General features: G+C 40.5%; 1 protein-coding gene across 1 annotated transcript in view; it reads left to right on the top strand.

The window, feature by feature from the left end:
* LOC145392973 (uncharacterized) overlaps positions 1 to 12150 on the top strand; it is a 327964-nt gene that overhangs the window by 289741 nt on the left and 26073 nt on the right. The window contains exons 15-16 of the mRNA XM_080267267.1: positions 8457 to 8754; positions 10585 to 10680. Of these exons, the coding sequence (XP_080123393.1) occupies positions 8457 to 8754; positions 10585 to 10680 (394 nt within the window). The remainder of the gene's footprint in view (positions 1 to 8456; positions 8755 to 10584; positions 10681 to 12150) is intronic.

Here is a 12150-nt window from a genome sequence, read left to right as displayed (position 1 = left end):
GAAGCCTTGCGAACTTCTAAGCAACAGCCTTCAGCTCTGTGTCACGCACCAGCACACCAGCAACACGTTGCTGTCGATACCAAATCAACGTGGGGCAGTTGACTTCAGCATACCTGGGAGTAAACATCATCTTCCTCTCCACGTTGCATTTGTTCTTCGACGAGGAGTCAGCCGTGTACTGCATGAGTTTGTCGCGGGATCTCTTGATATCAAACAAAGTAGATCGGGCCAGGTTGAACTCACGGAGGATGCGTGAGGTTGACCATCCCGCGTCCACCTTTGTCCAATACCTCCCTCTTCTTCTCCCGAGTCAAAACCACTCTCTTCCTCTTGTCAGGCAGTGGGGCCATCATCACACACACTAACAAGAGACAGGAGAGCAGCAGAACCTGTAGCAGGTAAGGCAGCACCACAAAAGCGAGCTCATGGGCAGCCATGATAACGAGCGTGCACTCACAACAGGAGACTGGCGGTAAGTGGGGAGGATGCAGGGGCGCTCTAGCGGACGGCGGCAGAACTATGCACCAAAACACAGCTGGTCCACGCCGCGTGCACCGAGTTCAAATTACAGTGGGAAAGGATCTTTTTTTTTTTTTTTTTTTTTTTTTTTTAAAGGAATATTGGATCCCGGGACCAAAATATCCGGTAAGTGGGGATATCTGGAAAGTGGGCGTCTGGATAGTACGGGGATTACTGTATATGTACATGTATATATATAGATAGATAGATAGATAGATAGATTGATATGTATGTACATATCAGCAGCCATTGTACGTTCAGTGCTGAACAAAGCCCTCCCTCAGCCTTCTCCTTGAATTCCTTGACTGAGCCAATCTCTGCCATGTTTTCCCTGCAAACTTCTCTGTCTCATCTCTCCACCTTCTGTCTGGCCATTTTCTGCTACATTTACTATCTCTTGGAATCCAGACAGTCAGCCTCTTGGTCCATCAGTTATCCCTTAATCATGCTACATGACCTGCCCACCTGCATTTCTGTTCTTTTATTACTATAATCCCTGTACTATCCAGACGCCCACTATCAGGACACGCCACTTACCGGACATTTTGGGCCTGGGCATTTGGAACCTCCAAATGGGGAAGAAAAAAAAAAACGTACTTTGAAATTGGCGAGCAGCGCCGACGAGCTGTGTTTACGCTCGCTGCTTGCTTCCCCCATCCTTCCCGGCCTCCCCAGTTACGACCTAACTACCATCCTGACTAGACGCTCATTCAATGGATGTCGCACATGCTTGTTTTTGTGAATAAACTGCAATACCTCGCCACTAGACCACATGGGATTTTACAGTGTTGTGCAGTGTTACAAAATTAGAATTCAGAGTGCAAAGATTAAGTACAGAGTGTAAACTGGCAGTTCAAACTGGTGTGGTGCAATCAAGAACAATATGTGCAGTGTTAAACAGTTATAACTCATAGTGGAAAGGATTAAATGCAGCACAACACTGGATTACTGTATGTGCTTCAAGAGCATTTTCACCACTGCCAGAGCCGTAGAGGAAGCGGGTTAACCTTTGTAATGAACAGCCACTGACATGTTGTAAGTACCCTATACACTGCTAAATATTTTTCATACTCCTAATTCCTCACTCTCTGGTTCCTTTTCATTTATTTCATACTTTCTGTCCCTTATATGTGTGAATAGGGTCTTAAATAGGTGCTATGCATGTCCGGTAGAGAGTTATGTAGATGGTTTTCTGAGTTAGTCTAGGTTAGGGTCCATAAGTACCAGTCCAGGAGGCAGGGGCCCACTGTCCGGACGGACCCACTTTCTGGACATGCCTTTGGCTCTGTTACATCAGATAGCAGAGGGATTATTGTGCATCCATAATGTCTTTGACTTTAGTATGCTCCCTGACCCAAGTTGATCTTTTCCTGTCTCTTAAAGATATTCCCAACACTGACCTTTCCATTGCCCTTTGAGAACAGAATAGTTGATCTTCCATCAATTTTGTCAGTTTCCAGGTCTCACAACTGTATGTCATAGGTGGAATTATACAGTACATTAGTTATATACTTTTCATTTCATACATATTGGGAAGCTACTTTTCATGATGTCTCTGTGTTTACCAAAAGTTTCCATTCAATTGTAATTTGTCTTTTTATTTCACTGTACATAAATACATACATGCTGTATATATATAAGAATCTTTTAAAATCCAATAGTTGACTCATGTGGCAACAAATGGCCTTACTGTACCTATTTTCATCACTTAGAAGCACTGGAAACCAGTGTCTGTATTGTGGGCAGTGGTATAAATCTATTGATTATCCACTTGGTAGCTAACACCTTGTATAGCTTACTCTTATAATCATCTGACAGTTTTTATTCAGCTTGGTTAAGACCATGCTGACAAAAGAATTTAGGAGCAGTCTTTATTAACCCTTTTAGTCAGAGAATGTTATCTTCATTTTATTCTCTGGTTCTTTCCATACAGCTTTACTTAGCTAAGAGAAACCTCCCTGACTGAAGGGAATAATAATGGAGTGAGCTGGCCTTGACGAAAGTAATATAAACTGTTGAGATGACTTTCCTACTGTAGATAGCATTCTTTACCTCAGCCTAGCAGTAAGCAATCAGTGGCCTCACCAAATTGCAGTCACTTCATTTCCATCCTTTCAAAGAATCCTAGATGTTACTGTACAGATTTAAAAAAATAATATCCATCCATCCATCATCCAATCCTATGCCACCCCATGAGGAGTGTAGGAGCCCGGAACTAGGCAGGTTGGTCCTGGCATTTAAGATGAGAGCACCCAGCCTCACTCATCTCTGAGTTGCATTACATGAGCAATAAACTCCAACCACCCTTTGGATAAAAACCTGCACAGACTCAATCCAATTGGAGTGCCATAATTACCCACTAAACCACCAGGTGCCATAATTTGGCTATATGGTTACCACCCAGCATGATAAATGATTTCCTGGTATACAGAAAACCATTTGGCCTGTCACTTAGTGCAGAGTCACCCATAGACAGAAGGAAGAGGAAAGAGTGAAGGAAAGAAAGACAGAAGATGGAGTGTAAGGTCACCTGTAAGCAGAAGGAAGGGGACAGAATGAAGGAAAGAACGTTTTTTTTTTTTTTTTTTTTTTTTTTTCCCCACCAGTCTCTGAAATATCTGGCATAATTCAGCCAAACACCCTGCCAGAGATTGTCAGTATCCCAAATCAGCTTTTCATTCAGCATTGAGCTATATATAGTAATATGTCATCCCTCTGTCCTAAAAGGTTTCCAACAATAATACCCTTGAATAAAAGAGTAAAATCAAACATAAAATACAATACAGTGTTGATACATTACATATAGTACGGTAATACAGTACATAATATAATCATACCTAGTGTTGGCATTATAGAGTAGCATGCAGCAAATGGTTTCCTGTTTACCAGGAAACCATTTACTACACTTGGTGGTAACCATATAACCAAATTTTGGCACCTGGTGGTTTAGTGGGTAATAACAGTGCTCCAGTCGGATTGAGCCAGTACAGGTTTATATCTAAGGGGTGGTTGGGGTTTATTGCTCACATACTGCCACTCGAGAATGAGCAAGGCTGGTCACTCTCATCTTAAATGCAGGACCAACTTGCCGAGCCCTGGGCTCCTACACTCCTCACGGGGCAACACTGGATTAGATAATGAATAAATGAATGCAGCCATCATGCAGAACTAGGGTACAGTAGTCAGAGCACTAGGACATGGAGCACTGAGGGGCCACAAGGGAAATCACAGCACTGCAGCAGTGAGCGAGGGACAAGGGGCCACAAGCTAAGTCACAGCACTGGCAGGTAGTCACCGTGTGAGTCACAAATGCACAAGACACAGATAGGTCTGCAATGTACGGTGTCCACTGGACAGAATGAGAGGGCGCCAGTTGGCTTGGCATGTTGGGTGGGCCGCCTCAATGCATTGTGATTGGCTGGGGTGTGTTGTGGGGTGTGCCTATGTGCTGATTGGGTCTTTTGTCTGAGCTGGATGATACATATTATTGCTGAAAAATGCATAATGCCACTGATTGCTTTCTGTTTCTGAGCCGGATTTTGTCAGATATTTTTTTTAACATAGCCAGGCCGAATGCGCCGGATAATGCGGTAGGCCTGAAATTGTGATGACACATAATTGAAAGTATACAATTCCTTTAGCTTGAGCACATGTAGACACATGTGCTCAATCAAAAGGAACTGTAAACTTCTAATTCATATTCATGAATTTGGATTGGTATGATGTTACCTTGTGGGAGTCATACTTTAATAATTATTTACATTCCATGTAAATTTTTTTTGTTTGAAAGGCATTGATCCATGCATGCTTTGGTCAGCCTTGTTCATCTGATGGACAATTTGTAAACTTAGAAGGCAGTATCCAGTGGTTTACTCTGTGATTCAGGCTTTTGCCAAAGGCATTAGTTACACAAGTTTTAGTGCCATTTCCAGAATGCTGATAATTATAAAAACCCGCTACAGTCATGCCCCACTATAAGATGAAGTTGCATCCAGTCATAACCCATCACATAACAATACATGTATCGTATAGCAAGGTCGATATAACATGCTTTCAGTGGTAATAGGAAGGGGGGCCTATTAAAAAAAAAAAAAAAAAGCTGCCACCGACCTTGAAGTATGTTCTAGGCCTGTTCAAATCATTACCATGGGTCCACCCCTGAGGCTGTGGGATGGTTGTAGGGCCTAGACAATCACTCAGGGTCCTCTGGAGGTGAAGAGAGATGGGGAGAGCAAAGCAGTGAGGCTGAGGGAGAGCAAAGCAGTGAGGCCGAGGGAGAGCAGTGTGGTGAGGCAGAGGGAGAGCGATGCGGTGAGGCGGAGGGAGAGCGATGCGGTGAGGCTGAGGGAGAGCGATGCGGTGAGGCTGAGGGAGAATGATGCGGTGAGGCGGAAGGAGAGCGATGAAGTGAGGGTGATGGACAGCCTTGTGGTGAGGCCAAAGGAGACCATGGCGTTGTGGCAGCTGGGGAACATAGGGGTGAGTTGGGCAGTGATAAAAACGTGATAGACATGATGGAGGCAGGTGAGACAGGACATCATTTGCACCCCACTCGTTAATGGCCTTGGCTCTTCCTTGGTACTAGTAGCAAGGGCGAAGAAGGGAGTGATGATGGTCTGCTGTACTTATTTTTTCTTTTTTTTAAGTTGCCAGGAGCTTCCTGTATAGTCACAAGTGTTGCTCTGTGCCGTACATTGCTGCACTACTTTTCTCCAGATTTGGGTCCTTGCCCTGGATGTACAAAAAGGCCTTGTCTGTCTTTGATAGGAACATCTTCGAGGTCTCGATGTCGAGAACACGAACGGACTCATCTTTCCTGCCATTCTTGCCACCTTCCTGTGCCTCTGCCACCCATTTCCTTAGCTCAGTGAGCTCCTAAGTTGAGAGTCACTCATTGTTGCCGTCCAGCACATCTTGAACATCTTTGACAACCACTTCAAACCCCACATGTTGTGAGAGGTTGAGAATTCATGCTGGATGTTCGCCACTACTAGGAATCCTGTGAAAGAGTGTACACACTCTTGCCATGCATTTCACCAAACAGCGTTCCTTATGTTTGGCTGCACGTCCTTCCATGCCACCATGATGTTGTCAGTGGCATTCATGATATATTTTTTCCAGAAATGTTTTACTGCATCAGTCTCCTCTGAGCCACTTGTCCACACCATTTGCTCCATTGTCTGGCAGAGGTAGTGGGCCTTGAGAGTAGTGATAATTGCTGGGTCCCTTGGCTGAAGCAATTGTACTTTGTTAGGAGGCGGTGCAGTTCTTCCTCCAATTTTGCGAGAATATGATCGACAAATACCCTTGCAAACTCAAAATTTGCAAAATTGAAACAATTAAATATATGAATTATAGGCAAATTGGTCGACATCACCCTAAGGTAAGCACTTTTTCCCACTCTTTCTCTCAACTCTACCTCTTAATTTTACGATGATAAGTGAAACAAACATGAACTGATGCACTCTACAGTAATATTAATAAGAAAACATCATAGGTAAGAAACATAAAAAAAAAAAAAAATGCATTTACACTGGTGTGAAGGCTGGCGTGGTGTACGGGACTGGTGGCGGGGCGAGGCTTGGGTACGGCTACTGTGGCCCCGCGGGGCCTATGTCATCACTATCACTGTCGACAGATATTTCCACATCTTGCTGTGTTTTTTCTGCCTCTCTCATGAATCCCTTGAAGTCAGAATCGTGAGGGTCAGTGGTTGGGAACAGGTGCAAACAAACGTGGCGGGGCAGCAGACCAGTGAACTAGGAGGCGCAGTACGCCCAGTGAACCATGACATCACTACTCCACGTGGCAAAGTAGTGCGGGAAGACTCTCCCACCACTCGACCTCGCAAAGTGTGTAATCGCTCGCAGATTTTATAAATGTTAAAAAATACACGACTTTTGAAACTATCTCGCGAAATTGGTAAATAGCAAAGTTAAAATTCACAAAGTTGAAGGACTGTACACCACTTTGATATTATCCACCCAATCCCCCATGCCATCAGGGTGGCTCAGGCATTGTCCAACCAAGAGGAAGGAACGGTTTAACAGACTGCTTTGGCTGAAATAGTCATGCGGGCAAAGGGGATGCGTATCCTGCCATCTAAGAGCGGCAGAATGAGGTCAGCCAAGCCATGGAGTTATTCTACCAAATAACCCTAAGGTTCTCCATCATGTACCCAGCCAGTGCCATGGGGTTCTCCCAGGTCTTGTGGGAGATGCATTTCCAAAACAGGCCTATCTCATCAAAGTTCAGGATCTGTTTTGGAGAGTATCCCCCTGCCTCTGATTGCCTTCAACTTGGCATGGAAGGTCTTAGCCGCCACTTGGTCTGCACTAGCAGCTTCCCGATGCATAGTCACCTGTCCAAGGCCAGCACAGGCCCTAAACTACTCAAACCAGCCTATACTGGCCTTGAACTCTTCCTTGGTAAGCATTTCTTTCTCATCCCTCAGTCTTCTACAGATCGAGAGCCTTAATACGAATAAAACTACAGTGCAGAGGCTGATTCGCTTTGTTAAGTTCATTAACCCACAGCATAAGGAGACACTCCATCTCCTCCATTATGGGTTTCCTAGTTTTAATCGCTGGTAGTCATTTAGCAGTCAAGGTAGGCACGTTGTGCACTGCTGCTAGGACAGCCTCAGAGTTCTTCATTATTGTAGAGACCATGGACTGGGGCAGCTTTATGGCCCCAGCGACGTTGCTCACCCCTTGCCCTTCCTTACGGTGCATAACATTGTCCAATTTCACATCAAGGGAAAACCTACACCTTAGCCTTTTAGCCATACCCTTGGCAGCATCAGTAGCAACACATTTCGCAGTGGGGGTAGCACTAGACATGATTTCTAAGTTACGAGTTTCAGTTATTTTATACACAAAAAGCTCTCGATTTATTATCACACATAGCACTATCCACTGGGCACCTGCACTGTTATTTGGTGATAGCAGTGGTGTATCGATGGTCTTGCACATGTGGGGAAGGTAGGTAACTCAGAGAATGTGAGGGAGACGATCACAGGTGCAGGACACGAGTGAGTGGACGAGTGAGCTGGGTCCTTTAAAGGGTTGGCGAAGGAGACTGCCTGCACAGAGGCCTGAGATAGGTGTTCAGTGCATGTAAACACTAGGCAGTCATCTTGGGTCAAACTTCTGAATGTTGGGTTGCATGTGTCACTTCGTCCACATGGGATTGTCATAAATGTCCATCACAGTTATCATATATGCAAAGTTTTGTATCATTATCGCGAAACTGGGTATAACTTTTTGCCCTTCATTCTATTGATTTATCACATGTTGGAAATTGTATAATGAGACCTGACTGTATAAAGCTAGAAAAAGAATTTAATGAGACATTTCACAAGGCTTGTAGCAGAGTAAGAAGCTATGATTAGACATCAACTTGTATGTGTACTTGTGCCATCATTCTGTGGCCAAGAGTGTATGTTGTGTGGCTGATTGCAAAGCCTATAGCTATATATACATCATTCATATGGTAGTATCTTCCATAGTTGATTCTAACTAGCCACCTACTGTGGTTTATAGAAGAAAATTATTTTTTGGTGGGAGAAATTCATATTTTTGTAGTTACCTGCTGTACCTGTACTATTGGTTAACTTTTTTTTAGTGAAATGAAGAAATGTTTCTGCCTCCTGTTCTACACTAAGTATGAAAACAGAGTTGTTAATTTAATATTGTATACATTACATGACATGCATACATACATACATATATATATATATATATATATATATATATATATATATATATATATATATATATATATATATATATATATATATGTATATATATATATATATATTATATATATGTAATGCTCAAGAATATTTTTCATGTTTTACTGCAATGCTTACAGAAAATGCATCTTTCATCGATGGAAGATACTTTCTTCAATTTAATCATGCATCATTCATATAGATTCGAACAGGAAGCGAGGTAGAGGAAGCAAATCAAGTAGCTCCAGCAGCAGCAGCAGCACCAGCAGCAGTAGCCGCAGTCACAGCCGCAGTAGTGTTAGTAGCAGGAGCAGCAGCAGTAGCACCACTAGCAGAAACAGTGACAGCTCCAGTTCTAGAGAGAGCAAAAAGAAGAAACATAAAAAAAGGAAGAAAGCAAGGAAGAGTGAGCGGAGAGAGAGAAAGGGAAGCAAGACTGAGAAACAACAAAAGAAGAATGTGGAGGAAAAGCCAAAACACAAGTCTCTGGATGTCCAAGTGTATGTCTTAATTTATATTGCTTAATTTCTTAATGTTCCTTTGTTAATAAAGAATTTCAGTTTAAAAGAATATTACAGTACATTCATACTTTGCAGTGATGAATGATTGTTCATATAAGTTCATAAATAATTTCTGAATGAATTTTATGAGTCATACCTAAAGTACTGTAGTAGTTTTCTAGCACAAACTTGTTCATTCATTGTGGTGTGATTGTTTTCCAAGTATATACAGTATGAGTGATAAAGGTATATTCTAATGAGGTTTATAGTATTGGTATCTAACAAAATATCAATCCATTTCAGCTCTAGACAATGGAATTGAGATTCGTGCCTGACTATTGAGGAACACCAGCCTAAGCATAATAAGGAGTGGAAGTCCATATAACAAATCTAACTTTCATACCATAAGGAAAGCTGGCCCACCAACTGCAGCAGCAAGCTGGAAATAATATAATGTTATTTTGACTTTCTCACAGAAGTATTGTTATTGTATGACATTACTGAATCATAGGTTTTAGGTATACGTATCACATTAATAAACTTATAATGCTCATTTTTATTCTACTGATCTGAACTGTTGATGATGATTTTGATTGGTAAAACATGGTGTAACCAAAACAATAAAGCTGTAAACTTGAGAACTGGAAGTACACATTAGTGTTGCTAATTGGACCTCATAGAGTTCGAGGTGTGTTTGGATTGCAGATATTGGAAAAAAAAAAATAAACTAAACTTGAGAGCTGGAAGTACATTTTAGTATTTGTATGTGGTCCTCATAGAGACTGAGGTGTGTTTGGATTGCAGTTATTTTTTTATATAAGAATGTATATATATATATATATATGTATATATATATATATATATCCATCCATCCATCCATCCATCATCCAGTCCTACATTGCCCCATGAGGAGCGTAGGAGCCCGGGGCTAAGCAGTTGGTCCCGGCATTTAAGATGAGAGTGAATATATACATATATATATATATCTATCTATCTATCTATCTAATATATATATATATATATATATATATATATATATATATATATATATATATATATATATATATATATATATATATTATATATATATACATAAAGCTTAGTGTGTAGTGATACTGTAATGTACTACAAATCAATATAAATTTTACATTGAATATGTAACCACATTGAACAGAAAAGATATATTCAGTAACGTGTATATATATGTACGTTTGATCAAAATTTTTACAATTTTCTCCATTCAAAATGTGTAATATCATCATAGAAGTAATGAGTTAAGATCGTGGATTATATTATGAATTATCGTAAATACTGGTAGTCAGATTTGGGTTACAGAATTGTACAGCCAGTACATAGCATACTGCACAAGATGTCACACTGACTTGGCTCCTTACCCAGCATATTTTTTGTATACAGTTTTGGTTGTTCAGTACCTCTTGCCCCCAAAAACAGAGGGATATTTTATTCTAATCCCTCTGTCTGTTTGTCAACAAGATTCTGGAACAGTTATTTGAAGAATCTTCATTAAAATTTTTCAGAATGTTGTTATTGACCCAGGATTGAAGTAATTAGAATGACAAAAGCACGTTGAGCTACATGTACTGTACTCAGTCGTACTTTCCATACATAAAGTGCTAGGTGTTGAAAATTGATTCTGGTGATATGGAGACTCGCATCTGTAGTGTTGAAAAAAAAATTAATAAAAAAATAAAAGAATTCCTTAATGTGGCAGAGGTGAGCACTCTGCTGAATATATTTTTAATTGTATAACTTTTTTCAGTAATATGACAGACAAAAGCATATTGTTGTGAATATTATTTTTCTCTGCAGGGAGGATGACCAATTGCCAGGGTTGAAGAGCTTGAATGAAAAATTGACAGCATACTACAAGAAAGTAAAAGAAAGTCAGAGAGAGCCACCTCCCACGTAAGTTCTCAGTTCCAAGACTTTGGCTTATACTGTAATTCCAGCACAATAATTCATTGCACAACTCACATTCTTTGTTTATGCATTTTTCACAATAAAAATAGTAATCAGCACAGAAACTCATCAAATAACACACCATAGGGCATTATTAAATAGGTTAGGATATGCAGTGAAAGATCAGGGTTGATGCTACGTGTGCTGGCATACATCTCAATGTAACACACATTTCTTTAAATTGCTTATGCACTTTTAACATTTAATGCATACAGCTACACCTTATCTCATTATTGGGTACATTTTTAATGTGTACTTATTTTCAGCCTTCAGTATAAGTTTTCTGGTATTTGAAAGTAGTTTATCTTTCTTGTTGAAAGTTAACTCTTACTTAAAGCAGTTTTCTTATATACTGTACAGTAGTAATATTTAGGAACACATCTGCAGTGTCAGGTGAGGAAGTGCCATCCATGATTATCAGTGTCATTGCACAGCTAACTTACCTAGGACCAAACCTTAACTGTCACTTTACAGTTGACTGTTTAATGTTATAAAACGAGATTTTACTGTTGTGCAGGTATCTCACTTAATGGGGGGTTACATTGCTGAAAGCTGTTAATTTTTGTTGATTTGATGTTTAACAAGTATAATGTATGGTGGATTCTTTAGGATATGTTGCAGGGGGTCCAAAAGGTTGACAATATTGGGGTACTTTTATCTGACACAAGTCCAAAACCAACTTCACCCTTTGGCTGCGACCTAGCATTTCTCGGTCATTCCCTAGGATGCGGCCTAAGTCCCCCCAGAATGAGAGTGCTAGTTATAACTTTGTTGCTACTTTTTTAATAGGAAACTACTGTGAAGTTTCCATTGCTTGCTGTAATGATGGTCAGAAATGCACCTTTCTGAAAGAAGATTTTCATTTTCTGAGAAAAAAATGCAAAAATAGTTAATTTTTGGTGTTGTCTTATTTTGCATCTGTAGTGACTTGCTTTGCTTACACTTTGCTAAAATACATTTCAGAAGCATGACCATGCCTGAGAACCAATGTACCTTTCATGAGAGTTCATATTTCAGTGTTCAATAAGCCCCATTATGAGGTATATGTCATTCAAAACACTAGCCATCTTGGGTAAAACAAACAAAACATGTTAATCAGTCTTTTTATTTTATTATTCAGGTTGTTATTGTTATTCAGGCTTAGCTACTCTTTTCTACAACAGATGGCAGAATATCCTAGGTTGGTGCACAGCTCAGATTTGAGGGAATGCAGTACAGAAAAGTTTTTTGTCGTTTGTGGACAGTCGTCACCTGACATGTCATGAAGAACGATTAATAGGGTGACCACAGTCACCTAATGTGACCAGAGGGTTAAGGAAAATTCATAGCTACCTAATGAAAACACACACACTACCACTATAAACCAGTAAATGAATATACAGTCATCCCTTAATTTTCATGGGGGCAACATTATAT

This window comes from Coenobita brevimanus, chromosome 23 (assembly GCF_032717465.1).
Source record: "Coenobita brevimanus isolate Jiangsu-jjx chromosome 23, ASM3271746v2, whole genome shotgun sequence".
NCBI classification, from domain to species: Eukaryota; Metazoa; Arthropoda; class Malacostraca; order Decapoda; family Coenobitidae; genus Coenobita; species Coenobita brevimanus.
The sequence above is the reverse complement of the archived record's forward strand: the minus strand, read 5'-3'. Positions and strand labels throughout refer to the sequence as shown.